This window comes from Mus pahari, chromosome 15 (assembly GCF_900095145.1).
Source record: "Mus pahari chromosome 15, PAHARI_EIJ_v1.1, whole genome shotgun sequence".
In the NCBI taxonomy this organism is placed as follows: Eukaryota; Metazoa; Chordata; class Mammalia; order Rodentia; family Muridae; genus Mus; species Mus pahari.
The window spans coordinates 28,994,621-29,016,869 of NC_034604.1; the positions used below are offsets into that span (position 1 = coordinate 28,994,621).

The 22,249-nt window shown below is 43.9% G+C and overlaps 1 protein-coding gene across 3 annotated transcripts in view; it reads right to left on the reverse strand.

Annotated features, from left to right (window-relative positions):
* Epb41l4a (erythrocyte membrane protein band 4.1 like 4A) overlaps positions 1-22,249 on the reverse strand; it is a 202,648-nt gene that overhangs the window by 57,710 nt on the left and 122,689 nt on the right. For all 3 annotated transcript variants that reach the window (XM_021214291.2, XM_021214292.2, XM_029547046.1), the window contains exons 7-12: positions 22,117-22,237; positions 20,116-20,203; positions 17,841-17,929; positions 17,268-17,331; positions 3,766-3,857; positions 2,174-2,251 (exon numbers count right to left, since the gene is read on the reverse strand). In XM_021214291.2, the coding sequence (XP_021069950.1) occupies positions 2,174-2,251; positions 3,766-3,857; positions 17,268-17,331; positions 17,841-17,929; positions 20,116-20,203; positions 22,117-22,237 (532 nt within the window). The remainder of the gene's footprint in view (positions 1-2,173; positions 2,252-3,765; positions 3,858-17,267; positions 17,332-17,840; positions 17,930-20,115; positions 20,204-22,116; positions 22,238-22,249) is intronic.

Below are 22,249 nucleotides of genomic sequence, written 5' to 3' on the forward strand. Positions count from 1 at the left end.
ACACACACCACACCACACACAGAGGTGCATACACACACACACAGGTACACACACACACACACACCACAGAGGTGCACACACACACAGGTATACACACAAATACACACACACACACACACACACACACACACACCACACACAGAGGTGCATACACACACACACACAGGTACACACACAGGTATACACACCACCACACCACACACAGAGGTGCACACACACACACAGGTATACACACACACACACACACCACATACACACATCACACCACACACGGAGGTGCATACACACACACAGGTACACACACACACACATACACACACAGGGGCATCCACATTCACACACTGCAGCTCCTGGGACAAGACTCCTTTGCCTCCATCTCACAACCTACAAGAAGTGACTGTTGTACTCCAGAACTATTTCAGGGTATCTCCAGACGACTTTAACAAAGAGGCAGGCACATGATACTGGTTAAAAGGATGTTAGTTTGCCGACTCTTGCCCCTAAACAGTCTACATTAGTGTCCCCCCAGCAATCAGAGACCTGTCCTGCCTGACCTCTGACCATTCAGCTCATACACCTCTCTCCCACGGGTGGCATTGAAGTTAGTGCTTCTTATACACAAATAAATAGATTTGGGTCTCATTAAGATTTAACAGGCAGTTAACACTAGCCATGAAATCAGAGCAGATTTAGCAGAGCCTCCAATTCTGCAAAGGTTACCTTTAGTTGCTTTCTTGGAAAAAATTATATTTAATATGCAAGATCCAATAAAAAATGATTTCTAATAGTGATTTCCAGTAGCCATAACATTTGCAATTCAATTGTCTTGAGAAATCAGGTGTGGCTATATCGGCAGAAGGCAGCTACCTCTAGCATATGTTGAACAGCACAACGATAATTCTGACCATCTAAACACTAATAAGACAGATGCCCTCACACTAGCTGCCGCCCGCTGACAAGGAGACAGGTTAAACATGCTCTCCCTAGCCTTGGCAATGCCATGATTGGGAAAGTAGCACAAATACTAGCTACTACCCATTCTTCGCAGAATAAAAGTAAGTTCTATCTTAAATATCTCATAATCATATTCTTGTCTAAGGAAGAAGAGCTCTGAAAAGCTAAAGGCTAAGTATTTACGCATCAACAAAAACCTTCATACAAAACCAGAAGTACCTCGAATAAATACTACTTCTTTTAGTCGTTAGGAGACTAAATATCCTCCTGGATACCATGGTCACAGGAAGCACTGAACATCTACTGCTGATCATTCTCACTTCTGCACCCTGCTTGGCTTCACCAGGCCTGGGGGCTGCTTCTCTGCCTAAGTAATACTGCATCTCTTTGATGGCACAGTGGTTCGTGCTGAGTCTTTGTATATCGGGAGCCCTGAAGGCGCTCCTCACACACCACACCACACCAAAACAAATGCTCTTTCAAAATACAGAGCTCATTCCCACTTTTAAGGCGGGTACTGAAGTAAGAGCTAAGCGCCTAGCTCCATGGTGGTCAACGTTTTCTTCTCTCCACGGGCTGAGCCTCTCTAACAATCGGAAAGTACAAAGTGGGGTCGTGGATCCCACTGCTTCCTAGCCACGTCACTGTGAAAAGTCCCTTAGCTTCCCCCAGTCTCCATTTCGTCAGTGTAGGTAACACCACAGAAGTCGGTGATGATGAAGGGAAGCAATATTAAGTATTAAACAATAATGGTCTAACACTCAACAAGCTTAATGTGTAATTAGCAATACTATAAGCAGGTTTTATACATATGTAATTCTGTATGTAAAGACATGTCTTGATGTAGAATATAAATGACATACTGTGTTCAACATAGGATCAACTGACTATTCTAACATCACAGTCAGTTACAATTCAGAATACCTGCTTTGTTTTATAATCACGGAGCATAATTGGAAATAACTTATAATTATAGCAAAATAAATCCTGAATTAATAAAGTCTACTTTGCTCTGAAAGCCCATAACTTTACATAGCTAATAGAGATATTAAATACATTTAAAACTGGAAAATCATTTCTGTCAGGAAAGATTTATTTATACTGCACATTGGCACTACTGCAGGGGAGGGGGAGCTCACATATTTCATTATGCCTGCACATAGGTAACTAAATTAAAACCCTATTTACATAAAACCCTAAGGGGGAAAATGTCACTTACCTGTACCGATGTTTATAACTTATGGACCCAAACTTGCTGAGTTTTCTTGATAATGAATTTGACTCTGTGTCTGGCATTCTAGTTAAGTTTAAAAAGAAAACCAAAGACTTATAAATACAAGTACTTATACAACATATGAAGACAAAGCTATACAGGAAACTATTTAATAGAGATAGTCAAAATATTTTCCTTATTCTACATACTAGGAGGAAAAGAATCAGCTATTATTTTAAAGTTTATGTTTAATTATGTGTGTGTGCTGGTGCCTGCATGTAGATGCATGTGAATATGGGGGCCCATGAAGGCCAGAGAAGGGTATCAAACACCTGGATCCGGAACTAAAGTCGGTTGTAAGCTGCCTGACATTGAGTTCTGGAAATGCTCTATAAGACAGCAGGCTCCCTGAACAACTTAGTCACATATCCAAGTCAAGATCCACAATCAGTACTTAAGCTAGATCTGAAACACAACTCGCTTTAGAATATCAGGCACGGAAATATCAAACACTCAGACCTGCTAACATTCTCTAGGAAAGATTAATGTCAGTTTAACATGCTCATTCTTATCCTTCCTTGGGAATTCTGTCACCGTTCCGATTTACTCATGTGAAGGCTGGATGGCAGCTAGTCACATCAGATGCTGCTGGGACACTCTCGTTGTACAATATGCTCCAGCCTTTTCCATGTTGTACAACATATTCCTGTGTTTTCCATTTTGTACAATAGATTCCAATGTTTCCCATGTCAGGGCGCTCCTGAAGAGATCCTGGGCCACTGAATGTGGGGAAGCCTTAGGCTTCTGGCTCACTTCTCTTCTCTAATAGGCTAGTACAAACTGCACCAAGGATGTAGCCCAGGCTGGCCTGGAGCTCACTATGTAGATCAGGTTGGCCAGGAACTCAGACATCTTCTTGTCTCTGCCTCCCTTGCTGGGATAGAAGGCATGTGTCTGGTGGCATGTGCCTGCAGTCATTCTGTGATATTCCCAATCCGGGGGGAAACTGTTCCACATAAAGAGTTTGGGAATAAGAGGAAGAAGCCAATCTTGAATCAATAAACAATGTGTTATCAGCTGACATTGCTTTGTTTTGGTTTAAACTTCACAACACCAGGCCATAAAACAATAATTAATAATAATAATAATAATAACTGTAATAATATAGAAAGTGTACCTACTGAGCTGACTGCAGATACATGCCTGCAATCCCAGTGTGTGAGACGCAGAGGCAGGAGGACTACCCCATCCGCACTGAGATACCTCAAAGGCATTTCATCTGCAGTCCATTCACAGCAAAACACCAAATTTCCATCCATGTCGCACAGATGCTGTGTAATTCTGGGCTTTTTGCATCAAGTTTCTAAAATCCACCCCTGAATCTTTCTCACAGTGTGAGCCAAGATCTATCTGAATGTAAGTGTGCACATCGAGGTACACACACGTATGTGCACAGATGTGCCTTTAATGCAATCAAGAGACTGAGGAGCTGAATAAATTACGGAAACACTTCTACATTCATGGAACAGAATACCTGTCACGGAAGTCAAACACCGCTTTCATTTACTCTAAGAGGACAAAATGTTCCATTAACATACCTGAAAAATGTATGGTGCTCTACGCTGCATTTCCAAAGGTGCTTGCAAGCAGTTTTACTTCGAGCTTCGAAAAAGAATGAGGTTTCATTACACTGCAAGAGACAGGTAGAGAACACCGATCACAGTCAGGACACTTCAGATGGCAGCCCTCCTTCAGGGGACAGAAACTCAGAAAACAAAGATTAGCACTGGAAGGTGGCTATTTTTGGAAGGTGACATTAAAGCTTACTTTCCATGCTAGGCAGTGGTGGCACAGGCAGATCTCTGTGAGTTCGAGGCCAGCCTAGTGTACAGAGTGAGTTCCAGGACAACCAAGGCTACACAGTAAAACCCTGTCTCAAAAAAACAACAACAAAAATACTTTCCACTAACCACAATTATGAAACATGATTTCTATTTAAATCTCAACACAGTAACCTTTATTATCTCCTCCGCACCATCTCATTACTACAGACAATCCAAGCAATGGCACAGGAAATCTACAAGACTGACCGCCAAAAGCAGCCCTGTGCTCACAAAAACCTTGTGGAATTCGGCTCCTAATAAAGAGGGAGATGTCCGAATATACAGAGCTTAACCCTACTGCTTCAGAGGAGAAATCACACTTAAACTCTGTCAGGAGAGTCTCAGGGAGAATCATCGAGGGGCAGCCTCCAGCGCACTGAACTATCAGGTGGATCAAATTAAAGTACATGAAAGATGTAACATGTCATGAAATAGGTATATAAGAATCTTTAACTGCCATCTTAATCTAGTGGTTATTTAATATATAAGAAACTAAAAACACATTAAAGGTAACTCATGTGTGTGTGTGTGTGAAATGCTACTTTAAATGATTAAACAAAAAATAAAGCAGAAACTGAATGAGCACCTGTCTTAGTCAGGGTTTCTATTTCTGCATAAACATCATGACCAAGAAGCAAGTTGGGGAGGAAAGGGTTTATTCGGTTTACATTTCCACACTGCTGTTCATCACTGAAAGAAGTCAGGACTGGAACTCAAGCAGGTCAGGGAGCAGGAGCTGATGCAGAGGCCATGGAGGGATGCTCTTTGCTGGCTTGCTTCCCCTGGCTTGCTCAGCCTGCTCTCTTATAGAAATCAAGACTACCAGCCCAGAGATGGCATCACCCACAAGGGGGCCTCCCCCCTTGATCACTAATTGAGAAAATGCCTTACAGCTGGATCTCATGGAGGCACTTCCCCAACTAAAGCTCCTTTCTCTGTGATAACTCCAGCTGTGTCAAGTTGACACAAAACTAGCCAGTACAGCACCATAAGCCCTATGAGGTTAGACATTGATAATTTAGCTTCAAATTTACAAGTCAAACACACCAGTCTTGAACGCAGCAATCCTTGTTGAATGAGTTTTCTATGGACTCATAAACACAGTATCGGCAATGCGTGGGAGTAACTGGAATATGCGCTCACCAATTTAACAAGGAATCCGACATTGTGTACATGCACAAAGTCCTCCCAAGCCCAACGGGAATGACTCTGCCAACTCAGAAACGTATGGGTAAAATGTGAGACATGGCAGGAGTTATGGCTCCCATTCATATTACAGCAGAGTTAGCTCCACATCAGAACCTTATGAAGCAAAGGAAAGACTTTAGGGAGATTCTTGGGTGCTCTGTTTGGGTGTCACCATTAGTAAGCAGCAAACAGAGGGGGGGGGGGACTGGAGAAAATGAACGATAAGGTTAGGACAAGAAATTGGGTTGAAATGCTCATGGAATGCCGAGCCAGTAAGAACACAGGTGCCCCACTCAAAAGAGAGGTCACAGTTTCTCACACAAGCACCTGTCCCCTGAGAACACAGAGATGGCCTGAACAGGGGCAAGGGTTCAAGGTAAGCCACGGGACGAATCTTGTGAGATGGGTCTAGATGAGCCAGGAGACCATGTGTCAGAGAGGCTGGGGAGAGCCGTCTCAAGAGACGAAGAAGGTCAAGTGGCTCTCAAAGACAATCACTGTTCCCCAGGGAGACTATCTGGTGGTTTCTGTGCAAAAAAGTTAAAGATGAGGAAGAAATTTAGTAAACTTAGAACATCCTTTTCCTCAAGAGCAAAAGAACCTAAGGCTGGAGAAGAGCAGAGAATGGAGCAGGTAAGAAAGTTCAGGCTCCTATGAAGAGATGGGAGTGCTTTTAGAGCAAGCTCTCTTCCAGTTCTCTTTTCAAAATCACACATGCAGGCACGCGCGCACACACACAGAGAGAGAGAGAGAGAGAGAGAGAGAGAGAGAGAGAGAGAGACAGAGAGAGAGACAGAGGCAGAGACAGAGAGAGGTGGAATAACACAATTATGGGTACACAGGTAGATTCACCATTAACAATTCAAATCCTCCATATGGCCATTGTCCCAAGTCCCCGTCTCCAAATGTGACCCCACTGGGTTGTCTTAGCTATAATGTCCAAGTCACCCATTTAAGAATTTGCCTGGGAGTGAATTCTACAGGGGTAAGTCACTATGGAAAGGGGACTAACAGGTCAGACTGCCAGTCCCTCTGCCACACATGGGGAAAGGCCATCTCCCTGTGCATCTCAAGGATGTCAGAACCAGGTATGGCAGTGAACGTGGCCTGGCCACCTGCTGAAACAGAACTGAAGACAAAAGCATCTATCAAGAAGACATTTAAATACATAAGTCAAATTTTCAAAAACTTTAATTATACAGAACCCAATTTTCCAAAGGTACTGGGGAAATTCTAAATGACTCAGTCTTTGAAATAAAACAGATTCCCTCCTCATTTCAAACTTCCCTTGGACTGTTTTTTACTTTATCCTTCATGTGTCTATATTATTTTTCCTTTCTTATTGAAAGATGTCAAAGTATGTCTAAATTCTTAATATACATTTAAATCTATCATCACTAATGAAAAGATAAAAGGTACTTCAAATCCAACTGGAATGTGGGTTTTCTCATTCCTTGGGCACAGGCATATTAGAGGAACCCAGGAGCCTCCCACAGGCCCTCCTAATTACCTCTGCCATGAACCAATGCAAGTACAAACTCATTCCCTGTTTACAGAAGGCTTCAAACAAGCTGCCTATTTTCTTCTACATTACTGACAGAATGATTCAAATACCAAAGGAAGATTAATGTTACTGAAACCAGAGCCAGGTATTCGGAGTAAATTGGGGGTACTTTCGTCATGTGTGGCTGGCACCGACGTGCTGACAAGGCATTTCTGGATTGTTTCAGGACAGACATGGCCACTCACACATTTTCCCCTCCTTCCACTCAGAAGCTTGACCAAAGAAAGCCTCTGTGGGCACAGCTAAAATGCCCTCCCCAGCATCCAGAGCTTGCTGAATCACTCGAACGGCTCAGCCATCCATGCTGCAATAACACTGCTGTCCGGGTCTGTTCTTCTTAGTAAGTTAACCAAGCTTAAGTCACTTGTAGCTAAGATAGAATGTGGATGTCACTGTTCCTGGGGTCTCTGAAGAGCATCAAGTTGGGGCACATCCTTGATTGCATTACTGGTAAGAATTGAGCACCGGTATTATAGCCACAGATTCCCAGGGGTTTCTGCTCATCATTGCTGGATGTTTCTCTTGCTGAGCTTAAGGGTGGGAGTGTGCGTGCGTGCATGTGTGCGACATGTGTGTGCAAACATATGCAAGTGTGCATGTGTATACATGTGTGTGCGCATGTGTGTGCGCACGTGTGTGAGCGTGTGTGTGTTTGTGCACATGTGTGTGAGCGTGTGCAAGCATGTGTGTGTGTACATGTGTGTGCATGTATGTGTGTGTGTGTGTGTGTGTGTGTGTGTGTGTGCATGTGTACATGCCCACACACAGCTACTTTGCTGGCTTCTGCTCTGTGTGTTGTCACTGCTGGCCGGACCACTGTCACGGTTTACACTGCAAAGGCACAGTCACTTAGGCATCAACTCCACTTTTAGTGTCTCTCAAGCCTGCGCCTATTGACACAAGAGCCTGTGTCACAAAGTCCTGTGTTCAACCGGCTTTTCCTTGTTTCTGTGGAAACGCCGCCACAGGTGGGTGTCCTGTCATCCCTCAGTCCCCTGGAATTATGAGAACAAGCACACTCACAATCCTATTAAACAATTCCCACATCCAGGTCACTAGAAGCAACTCAAGATAAAACGCATGGTGGGTGGGGGTTAGCTGCAAGTGACTAAGCTTGGTTAACTTACTAAGAAGAACAGACCCGGACAGCAGTGTTATTGTGGCATGAATGGCTGAGCCATTCGAGTGATTCAGCAAGCTCTGGATGCTGGGGAGGGCATTTTAGCCGTGCCCACAGAGGCTTTCTTTGGTCAAGCTTCTGAGTGGAAGGAGGGAAAAATGTGTGAGTAGCCATGTCTGTCCTGAAACAATCCAGAAATGCCTTGTCAGCACATCGGTGCCAGCCGCACATGGCGAAAGTACCCCCAATTTACTCCGAATACCTGGCTCTGGTTTCAGTAACATCAATCAGTAAGATCACTCAGTGGGTAAAGGCCAATGACCTGACATGAAGAAAAAGAGAAAACGAACTCTTACAAGTTGTCCTCTGATCTCCACATGTGTGCTCTGGAACACATGTGCTCACACATACACAAACACTCACATATACAGATCCGTATTAAATAAATGTATTTTAAAAAGATAGACTGCATAGGCCGCTGGTGAGCAAAGGAGATCAGTGTTTCTAAGGCTGGTAAGCCATAGTTGTACTGAAAATACCCAAAGACCTGTGGCAGAGACACTTCCCACCACGGCCTCACCAAGGAGAAGGAGAGGCTCGAGAGAAATGTCGATTGAAATAGCATAGGTATTTTTGCACTCAATCTAAACTGGATTTATGTAAGTATTTTGTACTTTAAATTATTTATTTAATGTATTAGTATTCTGCTGCATGTATGCCTGCAGGCCAGAAGAAGGCACCAGATCTCCTTGATGATTGTGAGCCACCATGTGGTTGCTGGGATTTGAACTCAGGACCTCTGGAAGAGCAGTCAGTGAGTGCTTCTCACCACTGAGCCATCTCTTTCAGCCCAGTTTTTTCGGACTTTTAAACTTGCTTTAGGCATGATGGGAAAACAAAAGGAATAAGAAGCTTGATAACAAACTAGTAAGATAACCTCCTTCTCAACTCTGATAGAACAAGAGTGACATTGGGAAATGTAGACAGTCATTGGTTGGAAACTCACACCAGACATACAGACTTTTACGTACAGGAGGAAAGTTCATCTTTTCAAATGGCTGAGACCGACTGGCTGCTGTTTTAAACACGGCACTGTGCCGGCCTGCGGGGACACGGGCGTGATGTTTGCTCTAATGATTTTCATCATCCTTTTCATTGCTCTTCCCTCAACGCTCGCCAAGTTCAAACCTGATTTTTCTCAAATGCCACTTTTGCTATTACTTGAAAAGAGGAATCAGAAAGAAATGTTAAAGCCCTAAGTACATCTCACCTGTTCTTTCACGCCAAGCTTTGTCTTAACATACCATACTGCTCTCAAAGGATAAGGCACACCATGAGTGCCTCAAGGCACTGGCATACAGGTGTCTCTGGCTAAATAAGTATGGGGTAGGCTGGGGAATCACTCACAGCTTAATGTGGCCGTGTTCACTGCTGATGTCCGCTAGGCAAGGAACTGGGATGTTTACCTAATTAATCTGGACAAAGACCTGTGTCTTAAGAAAGTATATTTTAAGTACTACAGTTTGAAAAGACTGAAAAAAAATACAAGCACTTCTCAACATACATGCACCATGTAGAGTGTGCACATATGTCCCCATCAATTATAAGTACCTTTGAAGTATATGTAGCATAGCTCTGTTCGGCTTGGGTTTTTGTTGGTGGTGGGGGTTGTTTTTTGAGACAGGGGTCACACTATGCCACCACCCTGGTTGACTTCTTCAGCCAAGGAACAGCAAGGTCTGGGGAGCGGGCTGAGTGTGTACCATGCTGGGAGCTATTGTTAGGAAACAGTCTCATGACACTCTTGCGTTGCCGAAGAGACGGCACAGACATCTGGCAAGATACAGTGAGTTTTTGATGGGTTAATTCCATGTCTTTACAGTTAATGGCAGTGAACCGTCTTCACTCGAACATGTTTGCTCCTTTCGAAAAAAAAAAAAATATGGTTTGATCTATTTTAGTGATGGAGAAAGCCAGCAAAACAAGCAACAAACAAAGCAAAAGAAGAACCATGGGCTGAAAGAGGGAGGCTTCCCTCCAGCTCTAGCACAAACTATCCAAAGGCAAGGGTGGCAGATAGAAGATATTATAGGATACCACATCAGAGGTCAAGACAACTCAGGCCGGAAGCACAGCCCAAGACTCCTCATACCAGCCTTGGACTAGGAAGTTTCAGTCTCCTAAGATGTCTGCAGGTAGATGTTACCATATACCTCCACTATCCCCATGGCCATCCCCCACTACAGGCGAGGGATATGAGTGAAACTGGAACAGTAAACTGTGCAAAGTTAGCTAGCCAGTGGCAGCTTGAGCCTAACAGCCATGCTACCTAGCCACAACTCCAGCAGTCCATCATTAATTATAAAAGACGGGGAAAAAAAAATGTTACAAGCATCAGGGCCCACATGTTACTAAGAGGGCCACACTTCATCATCTATACTTCAGGTACCTTCATACTGTGGGTAGAAATGGACAACTGTGTGAACTGGAGCTGGGGAGGAACATACAGAAATGTCAAGCCAAAAGCCTGCATATGCACTTACCCTTTGATTGAACAATCCTACTCCAAAGACCTGACGCCACACGGCCACGCCAAACACATTGATAGACCGTTACTCATTGAAGGAACGCAAAACATTTTAAAATACATGAACACTCAGGCTAAAGGGGTGGGGTGACTACACCACAAGGCTCATACCCACTGAAGCTTATGAGAATGAGGGGCAGGTTAGGCTCGGGAGTAAAGTATACACAAGGCTGGGACTCTGCTCCAGCATCAAGAAATAAATGATAAAAAAGGAGCTAGAAAGTTCCTGATGAACGAGACAGCGATGCTGAGGTTTGGCCTGTTGCTATGCATTTTAATGCTGAGTGCACATCCCCAAGACCTGGTTGACCCAAGGGATGCTATATGACCTTGTCCCCAAGTCATTTCTGATTAGTTAATAAAGATGCTGACAGCCAACAGCTGGGCAGAAGAGACGTAGGCAGGGTTTAGGGTTCCCAGGCTTGGGGATGGAGCAACTCCACAAGGGATGAAGAAGGAGGTGAAGAGAGGAGAAGGCACCATGGGGTAAGAATCTTGAAGGGATGGCCATGTGGGCTGGCTAATTGGAGTTAAGAGCAGCCCAGACGAAACATGGCAAATTATATAATGGGATTACTGGCTGGGAAATAGAGATAATAGCATAGAAGATAGATATCTGCCCAGCTCTTGTGCTGCTTATGACTTATTATAAATATAAAGGTTGTGTGTGTCTTTTATCTGGGAACTAAATGGTCAAAGGTGGGGTAGAAGCCCAGGGTTGATACTGAATGTTTCAGCAACAGAGTTGTTTCCAGAACAAAAGTAAGGAGAAAAATACAAATACCTTTACACTATGCAACCTTCAGGTTAAGAAAGAATAACATGCAGGCACATACACATGCACACACACACACACACACACACACACACACACACAACTTTTCTTTACAAAACAAAACAAAAAAAACCCAGTCTAGAAAGCAGTAAAATTCAGTAGCTTCAAGAAAAAGGGAGAGAGGCCAGAAAGAGTATGGGAGTTCAGGATGCTGCTTTCAGAGCATCTTTCTGTACAGTTTCAACCTTTAGAAGGTTAATCTTCTACATATTTAAGACCTAGACTTAAACAAGCAAGAATGTAAGGGCAAAGGAACCATAACTGGAAATAAATAAACCTAATTAGATTCTGAGGGTACATACAACCACAGCAATGAAGCAGGAAGAAAGGAATGAAGGGACAGAGAGCAGGCCAATTAAACTGTGAACACCAGACAGTTTAGGTCCTCGCATGTGGGTGAAAAGATTGCAAACTCGGTGTTCTGACCAAAGCGACTCGAACACTATTTGATGAGTAATTTAGAATTAAACAGGGAGAAAAGATTAGTAAGCCCATGCCAAAAACAGATGAATGAATGAATGAATGAATGAATGAATGAATGAATGAATGAATGAGAAGGTAGGGTTCTTCACACAGTAGACTTCTGAGGTCTGAAAATCAATGTGGAGGACGCAGGAGAACCTGAAAACCAGCATTCTCCGGCCTTACCATAAAAGACTGGCTGAGATGAAAATCCCAAGTGAAGGCTGTCTATGCAGGAGAATTCTGACCGTCCGAGAAGTGCTTGCACTGATTTACCGTGTCTCCCCGAGGAAAACTTACCTCCTACCTTGGGGGAGGGGTTACCCACAACAGGAATTATGCATTGGAGAAATCAGGTGACATCATAGCCAACAGATCGAATGTAACCCACAAGAAGAGCCAGCAGATGGCCACTATGTGTCTCCAGATGTGAAACGCTGAGGCAGACAAGGCCTCACCAGTGTGACTATATAGCTGGGAATGCACAACACACTCTAACCACAAAACAGCAGAGAAGCACGAAAGGATTCTGTGTTTAAAATGTCCGTACCATAAAAGATAACGAATTGCTAGGAAAACATTCCAGACCGAAGAGAGCTGGCAAAGTCTCTAACATGGGGAAGGCATGGAGCATGGAGGATGTTATCGGGTCAAGCAACAGAATCAGAGGACTTATGGTAACTGTGCAGTAGTCATATATATTCATTATGTGGAAGAACCCCATGTACATAAACCAACCTCCCGGGTTGGCCAGCAGTGACCACCCTTGACTACCATCACTTTCTGTGCATGCTCCCCAAAGCTCTCCCAAGTTCTGCCAGTAGGCTTAATTACTCTTGGTTGGGCTGCCAGGAACCTTTTGGGCATACATCCTATGACACTAAGCTTAGCTGAGTTTAGTATCACAGTGCATTGTACATAAAGAACTTCCCATATCATCCACTCTTTCTTTCTTGTGGCCCACAAATACATTTCCTATATGCCAGGTTATGGGCTAGGTGTTTGGAATTGTACCCTCTCACTGTTGCCAGAGCTGAGAAAACTGATTCTGAATTCTTCCCCAATTTTTATCAAAATTAGCATACTAGGATGTGCAAATAATTCTCAAGTTCTTATACTGATTCTGGTCCTGAACGCTGAACTCATACAGTCTAGTTTTTCCTCACTATCTCTACTTAGATGCCTGGGAGAAATCTTAAGCTCCAGTCACACACAGGAGGGTTCCTAGTCTTCTTCCCACACAGCACTGTCCTCCCTATTCAGGAGGGCTCCATCTCTCCAGCCTCTCAAGACAAAGGCTGCTAAGTACCAAGGACTCTTCTGTCTCCCCACACCCAAAGTACCCTGGTGGTTAAGTACAGAGTTAGAGCCCTCAGTACTTCAGCTGGGCGAAGCACTGCCATCTCCTGCCGTCACAGATGATTGACAGATGATGGACAGATGATGGAGCATTCCCAGACTCAAGGAGGCCTTACAACTCCAGACCACAGACCAGTTAACACTTACAGACATTCTGACCAATGCAGTCAAGTGGGAATAACAGGAATAACAGAAAAGAATATATATATATATTTGAGCTATACAATTTATGAGAATTATATTCAGAATTCATGGCTGTTGAGTATGGGGCTCATGTCTAAAATCCCAGCACTCAGAAGCTCAGGTAAACAGGTTACAAAGAGTTTGATGCCAACCTAGGCTACAGATAGAGAAGTTGACTCAAAAAAGAAAGAAAGAAAGAAAGAAAGAAAGAAAGAAAGAAAGAAAGAAAGAAAGAAAGAAAGAAAGAAAGAAAGAAAGAAAAGGGGGAGGAAGGGAGGGAAGGAGGAAGGAAGGAAGGAAGGAAGGAAGGAAGGAAGGAAGGAAGGAAGGAAGGAAGGAAGGAAGGAAGAGAAAAGGCAGGGGAAGCTAGAGAGATGGTGTAGTGTTGCCTTGAGCTCAGTTCTAAGCACCCATGTCAGGCAGCTCACGCCTCCTGTGATCCCAGCTCTAGGGAGACCCAATGTTGACATCTGTACTCTCCTGTGCACACACCCACAGACAACCGTTCCCAAATATGTAATTAAAAATAAAACACATGGGCTGGAGAGATGGCTCAGCAGTTAAGAGCTCTGACTGCTCTTCTAGAGGTTCTGAGTTCAATTCCCAGCAACCACATGGGTGGCTCACAACCATCTTTAATGGGATCTGATGCACTCTTCTGGTGTGTCATAAGATAGCGACACTGTACTCACATACATAAAATAAAATAAATCTTATAAATAAATAAATAAATCACAAGCAAAACCAGTCAGAAAATGTAATAGAAAAAAGTGCACATTTGCAATAGCAGTAAGAAACAGTGAACCACATAAAAATGGGATTCACAAAACTCCAAGCAGGCACATATATATGAATATAACAAGAAGGGCAATCTTACTGATACAATACTAAGTACAAATGCACTCACACACTAAGCATCGTGCCTTGGCTACAATTTCAGCACTTTGGAGGCAGAGGCAAGAAGACTCATAATTCCAAGGCCAGACTGGGCAACAGAATACAAAAAGATGTACACAATCATGCAGGGGATAATATTTCTATATATGCACATATAAGCACATAATACATTCACACTAATGAAGCAAAAAAATTATAAGCAATCATACCAAAATGTTAATAATCACCACCTCTAAATTTTAGAGTAACAGGAAATACTGACTTCCTTCCTCACATTGCACTTTCTGTATCTCCTTCCAGTATTATGCAAAGCCTTTATTTGGAGTTTATATTTTCTGTGAGGTGCAGTTTAAACCACAGTCACTTTGAAGTGTAGATAACGCCTGAAAGCCTCTGAACTTGGCCTCAAAGCACTAAGCACGCGGAGTTAAGTCTCTAACCAGACCAGCCGACCAGAAAACCAGCAGACTAAGCATTTCAGCCATTTTTCAAGCTGAATGAGATTACTGTTCCAGGTGATGGGTTTTAACGGGCTTTTTAATTCAATCTGTGATTACAGCTAGGCCTCCATAATAATCAACTTAATTCTGCCATTATGCAAATCACCGCCTCACAGAGAGGAACCCTGGTGGAGAAAGGGAAAAAAGCCCTGTAAGCAAGAATACTTGGGAAGTAGGATGTTTTGGTTAAGTTAATATGCCTATTTAATAACAAATTTAGGATGAGGCGTGCCTTTAATCCCATCAGATGGGATAAGGGGGGCAATAAGGAATTCAAGGTCACAGCCTGGTCTACAAAGAGAAAAGGCTCTGCAGTAACTGGCCAGCTTTGGCACCTTATATAAAAGTCACTGACTCCTGACCCCTGCAGGCTTCAAAGGCCCAGGATGAGGGGGACATGGGAAGATGATGACTCAGGCCCCTCCCTCCCACCATGAACTCCATCTCAGAGCTAGGAAGGACACAGGCTGAGGGAGTGAAACGAGCTGCTATCTGGAGATATTACAGAGACTGACACTGGGTAAGACACAATGGCATCAACCTTGCTGTCCTCGGTGTTAGCTAGTAATGAAGACACGCAAGAAACTGAAAGCTCAGGACCCTGGTGACACTAGCAGTTTCTTCTCCTGAGACAACAGAAGGAAATTTAAAGCGCTGCAGTGGTAACATACACATAGCTCAAAAATAAGAAAAGAAAAAAAGGAACTCACAAAAAAAAAAACAATTTAGGCCTAGAAGGAGGGATGCTGTGGACAGCAGGAGCGCCTCCCGGGGAGCCCTATCTGTCCCGTTTTAGTAGATGGGATTCTTTGCATTAAGTTCTATGAACCTCATGGCAAGAGAGGGAGACAACTACCAAATCCTACTCACTGGCTTCTCTACTTCTCAAACGACTGTAATCTACTCAGATATTAGCGTATCTTTTAAGACTGACACATCTACTTAGACATTAAAAACAAAACGAATTTCAAAGCACCCCCCCCAAAAGAAACTATACAATTAATGTATATTTGTATGTGACTTGGGAACCAGCACTGTCTGAAAATATGGTAATCTCTCATCCTCACCAGTTCAAATTCATCTCAAAACCTAATTCTAAGGTCATCAGCCAAATCTTTTTTTTTTTTTTTTTTTTTTTTTAAGGGTGGGAGGGAGTGCTAGAGCCATGGTTCTCAACCTGTGGGTCGTGACCCCGTTAGGGGTAGAATGAACCTTTGATAAGGGTGAACTAAGACCATCGGAAGACACAGACACTACAATCCACAACAGCGGCAAAATTGCAGTTATGACGTAGAAACAAAAATCGCTAGGAGTCGCCACAGCATGAGAAACCACATTAAAGGGCCGCACCAGCCTTAGGGAGGTTGAGAAACACTACCCTCGAGGAAAAACAGGTAGTATTAGAACTTTGAACTTTGTAGACCACCTCAAAAAATCAGTTCATTAGCCACTTAGTGGATATTAAGGAGGAGTCTGTACATGTGAGATGCTCTGCTACATAGCGTGTCCCCAACCCTCGGGGCTGCTAGGCAGTGCAGATAGCTCCATGTGCAGACATTTAAGCACCGGATTATTCCTAAAATCTCTCTAGCACCAAAACAAGGTCAAGTCAAAGCTTGCCCTGGTAGCTCACACCTGTCATCCCAGCACTTGAAGGCTGAGGCAGGAGGACTGCTGTGAATTCAAGGTTAACCTGGGCTACACTATAAGAGGCCAGACCAAAAAAAAAAAAAAAACCAAGATCCTGTCTGAAAATGAATTTATGAGAAGCATAAAAGAAGTCGGTTCAATTCCATACTCAGTTTTACTCTGCATGAAGTCACAGTACAAAGAGACAGAGGAGGGGCCCCTCCTCCTCCATCATTCCACACATTTACCTGACATGAGTTGTGCCCACAGCAAAGAAGGCACCATTATCTTCACAGACAGATCAAATGGAATCTCTCACACCCTTGCCATCTTGGACCAGATTCTACAAGCTACCTGTGAAGGTGTGAAAACACAGGCAGACCCACACGCTTTACCAGCTGCCCAAACACTGCCACAGCACCTGAGGTCAATAGGCCCCGCCCCTCGGCTTCTGGTCTCCCTCGAAAGCATCCAGAATCCATCCGGTTCATCCACCATACTCAGCGAGGTAAGACCATTTGATCCCCAATGGGTTGTTTTGTTGACTTCAGAACAAAATGAAGATGCACTTCTGTGTTCCACACAGCCTACACCTTTCAAATTACACGAATCCCACCTTCACAGGCAGGACTGAAAAGCAACTTGCGGACATAACTCGGATCGACCTATTCTCTCCTCTGCCTGGAAAGGTTTGCTTTCTTCTGCTAAAACTGAAATGACCCCACCCCCCACCCCCTCTGCAGAAATGTGTGGGTGACGTAATTAACCTCATTCCGCAAGGCTGCGGCTAAAGAAAGCATGGTAGATGTACTCTCTGCGTATCTCTTAAGTGACTACTGCTCAGAAACGATCCTCTCCTCTCACAGTACAGCTAGATGCCCACAGAAACTTACGTCCTTTCCCAAGACTCTGAGTTCAAACTGGGTTTCCTTGAAGTGCACCTTCGTAATCCGAGGCCTGAAAAATAAAGCAGACAGTGGTGTGTGCTTGCAGGTTTCAGGGCATGTCACTTTTCAAAAACCCATAGAGGCACCCAGCAGGAAAGGAAAGAGAAGTGCAGGCTCTTTAATAGTGCTAAGGACACGGCTGAGCACCCCTGGGCGTCCTCCACTCTGGACATCCTCTCTAAGTTTCTCCACTAACACACAAGCAAGCTTGCAATCCCCAGGCCTAGAGGTACCACCTTTCAGATATACCCAGGGCCACAGTTCCCCAATCCCTCCACTCCTCCTCTTAGAGCTAAAACACCAGCTAGATGTGTGGTCCAGCATCACACGGGAGGGGGGGGGGAAATCCTACCATATAGTTCCATGGAAAAGAGAGCCCAGAACAACAACGGAAAGTTACAAAGAAGATACCTAACTTTACAATCAATTTCATCCACTTTTCTACGAGTTCCAGGCCCTCAAAGCCCGATGGATACAGCACCCACTCTAACACAGACTCTGTCCCCAAGTCATACCTACCAGAAATACTTCCCCACTTGCTTTTTATTCTTATAGACGACAACACCCGCTGGAGTCAAGCCTAAGAAGTACTCGGACTTATTTTCTCCCTAAAAATAAAACAAACAGACAAATAAAACATACATTCCCAAAACCACTACCTTGTTCATAAAGAAGCTCTTGGTAAAAACTATAATTGGCCATAGAAATATATTTTGTTGGAGTAATACTGGATTCAGGTCTTGAAAGGTAACAAATAAACAAGAAACCAGGTAAACTTTAATAGTCATTAATATGATGCTCTTTCCCCTCAGCCCTTAAGACTATTCTCCTAGCGTCAAATCTACACTTGTGACTTCAGTTCACGAGAAGGAACACTTACTGACAGACAGTCTGATGCTGCTTATGAACTGATGCTTAAGCCCAGGTGGAGTCACCATGCAGCTTAAAATTCAGAGGAGGACGAGCCACCAAATCCATTCCAGGGAAGGAGACAGAGTGTCAAAAGCACACAGGGGCTTCAAACAATGGTTTGTAAATGGCTTGTCTTGGTTTCACTCTCTGATGTGGATAAAGCTGAGGCCCAGCTTCAACCATGCGAGATTTTAGGCAGATTTTAGGCAGCTGCCTGCCCACAGAGGCTTTTCATTTCCTCAGGTCTAGCAGGGCCCTTCCTACCTCCACGAGTAACTCCAAGACTGCTCGGAACGTGAGAAGCATGACGTCAAGAGAGCCTTCATTTCCAGGCAATGGTAAATCCCAAATCATAAGACAGGACCCTGAGATGATACAGCCACAGGCCAAGCAGACACCAAGAACATGCATAGCCCACATGCAGAAGACAACTGCTCCAGAAAAATCCAACCTCCGCCTCAAGAAACTCACTCATCCTCAGTGGGAAGGACAACCTAACACACCTACGTCATTTCCCGTAAGTTCTTACCACCACCCTCCCAAACTGGAAAACTTGGTTATGAATCGAGATAAACATTACAGAATCCACAAGCACTGTGCAAAAGCCTCTATAAGTTTCCTAGGACGTATATATTTTAAACACCCAAAAACCTACCAGGATGGACATAGGCAGCAAGAGAGAAGTCAACTACTTCATGGAGTTTCAAAATTCCTTCCTTCCTTCCTTCCTTCCTTCCTTCCTTCCTTCCTTCCTTCTTTCCTTCNTTCCTCCTTCCTTCCTCCCTCCCTCCCTTCCTTCCTTCTTTCCTTCCTTCCTTCCTTCCTTCCTTCCTTCCTCCACTGCTTTTCCAGGCTGGTCTCAAATGTGAGATGGCCCTGCCTTGACCTGGGATTACCGTCCCGAGATTTCAGAACTCTGCCACCCAGACCTCAGAGGTACTCTTAAGCAGGCAGCATTTCGTTCTCCAACAGGAGCAGCGTCTAATACCAGAGACCTGCTGCCTCCTCCAAGTCTGTAACTTTCACTGACACACTGAATGTATACTCAAGGATGTTTCTAACTCTAAAAGTTAGGATGAACCAGGAACAATGGCAGGTGCCTGGAATTCCCAGCACTGCCCAGGTAAAGACGAGCAAAGTTGGAGCCAGTCTGGACTACATTCGACTAAGATCCCGAATGACTGTCTGAATTAATAGGAAACACGGTTTCTGGTTTTAGAAAATACTAATGAGCTAAAGGCATGCTACAAAATAAACGCAGGGGTGCAAACACGAAGGACATAGTCAAAGAGAAAAGCTGGAGAGGATAGGACCTGGCTCTGGCATTCTTGGTAAGGATCGGATGGATACTCGCTGACAATAGCTGGCAGGTTTCCTGGCTACTGAAGAAAACTGGCAAATACTAGCCACACAACAGCTCCCCTGTTGACAGAACACTGTCCACTCAGCTCCATTTGCCAACCACTGCACCAGGACCACTGCCCAATACCTACTTTACCTGGCAAAAACCTTATTCTTTTCAGCCATTAAAAAAATAAAAAAAAATCTATTTTTAGCAAGTCCTTCCATTTTCTAATGCCGTCTGTTACAGACTGGTTTTAAACTGTTCTGACAGTTAGCTAAGCCCTTGGAACTGATATCCAGACTGTGTTTGCAAGCCCGGTTGATTGTTTTCTACACATGGAAATATAATCACCGACTTTTATGCAGAACTCATTAGGGTTTAATCCGCATAAGAGCTGCTTGGCGTTTGAAAGCACAGGAGGACCTATCATTGGCGTGCTAGACAAGAGGGCTGCAGCTTCCCTCAGGGAGTTTCTCTGACTTTTTAACAAAAATGTCATCCGCTTAAAATATTTCGTGTTAATTAAATGTTACTCACATAGACAGGATGGAGGTCAACGCCATACATCTCCAGGGATTTGGCAGTCCTCAAGTAATTCAGCTCAGCTTCAGAAGGAGCCTGACCCCTACACCCAGAATAAACACAACGCCATATTTTACTGAGAGCTACTCCACTTCTAGAGGAGGACACTCGCTGGTAAAACAAGGAACATTCTGCACTAACGCAAAGGCTAAGGCTTTGTACCTCAGGAAGAAGTTGGCCCTCTGGGTGACGAGAAGGTAATATTTATATTAAGTTAATTTCATTTACCAGACCTACTTCTGCTTGTTACAGTCTATTCCCAAATTCTCCGTGTGTATTAAAAAATTTCTCAGTTTCAAAAGCTCCCAAAGAGATTATTGAGAATATAAGTATTCAAATTAAAAAACAGCCACTTCCCAAGGAGCAAGATGTCTCCAAGCACTACCGGCGGCGGTGGTGGTGGCGGTGGCAGCACCACCAGCAGCTGCAGCAGCTGCATCTCAGGAGCAACTGGAGCTGGCACCACACCAGGCAAAGAGCTGAAGGCCTCACTACCCAGCAGGGATCACGCCAACAGCTCCTGCGCACAGGTGTGGTTTGGAAGCACATTAGCTAACACACAGAAACTGGAAAGTGCTCGTCGTTTTCATAATTGAGTACAGAAATTCTCCTAAGGCCTTCCCTGGTGGTGATATCCAGACAACACCATTTGCTCTTAATGAGGGTGAGCATCTGCCATGACTCTCCATGGATGAATTGGGGGGGGTAGGGGCGTGAGTGTGTGTGTGTGTGGGGGGGGTAGGTGGCTAACAAAAGATAAAAGCTGTGAAGACCGTCCCCAAATTGAGACGTGTTCTCTGATGTATTCCCTGACTTCAGCCACCGTGCACAGCCTGGAAGAACATACTTCATAAACTGGTCACATGAAAACTGCCAAACTTTAATCATGCTTTATTCCTGGACAACTGGACACACACGTGCATAAAACATGTATGAGGCCCTTTGTCCAAAACCCTGCAATTTCGAAACACACTTATACTTTGAAACTCCTAGTAGAATTAGTATTCACAGACTGTGCCAAACACACTGCCCTTTATAATGTATAACAAGCTCTCCCTTGTTAGCATCCACTTCAGCAAAAGCCCTAAAATGAAGGATATTCTATTTCCAGGCAAGAGAGCAGTCTAGAGCATGCTAATCCAGGATGGAGAGTCGGCCCCTCTGATTCCGAAATTGATTTCTGCTGCTAACCGTGGAAGCAGATCTTTTCAGCAAACATTTTTTGTAGAGCAGATTAATTCTACATTTTTTTTTCTTAACTATAATAGATCTGAAACCAAGTATATTCAAAGGGGAATGTTACACAAGAAGCAAAAAAGCGAAGTTAATCAGTACAGAGGATTTAACCAAAATAACTATAATTAAATTATAACTTCAGTGCTCTGGGCAATTAAGTGAAAATCTTCCCAGGGGAGCACGTGAACTCTCAAGGTGCATCAGGGTTAGCACAACACCTGCAGAAGCTACACACGAGTGTCTTCGTGCACGGGCTCACTGGCCTTGGCCTAGGTAGGATTTTTGCTTCTAATTCTAAAGACTTATATACTTACTACAGGGCAAATCTCAAATACACAAAGGCATGTTTAGTTATTTTCATATAGTCACAAGTAGTGTTTATACATTATAAGATTTCACATGTTACTAGTGATGAGAAAACTTACAAAAACGTCTGCTGATGTACAAGCACAATGCCTAAACCTATACAAAATCAGTCTTCTCTATGGGAATTATGCAGAGAGGAGAGGTCAGGAGTCACTTATCAAAACGGTGGCAACTTTAGGTACCAGGCTTATTGTCTCCTCTATACTATTTAGATAGCTGGGGTTTTCAGTGAGCATTTATTGTTGTAAAAGAAGCAAACAAGTGCTCACGGCACAGGTGAGTTTATCACTGGGAACATTTATCACTGTCTTGGCTGACACTGATGAGGGCTGATGCAACACGTAATTCGCCTACATTAGAGTTTTATGAATCCTTTCTATGGCTTCTTCCAGCTCTTCCTTCTGATCAGGAACAAACCGGTACTCCGACACATACCCCGTAGTATGCTTGTCTGGGTCGTGGTCTCCCAGTTCGGCTGGAAAACAAA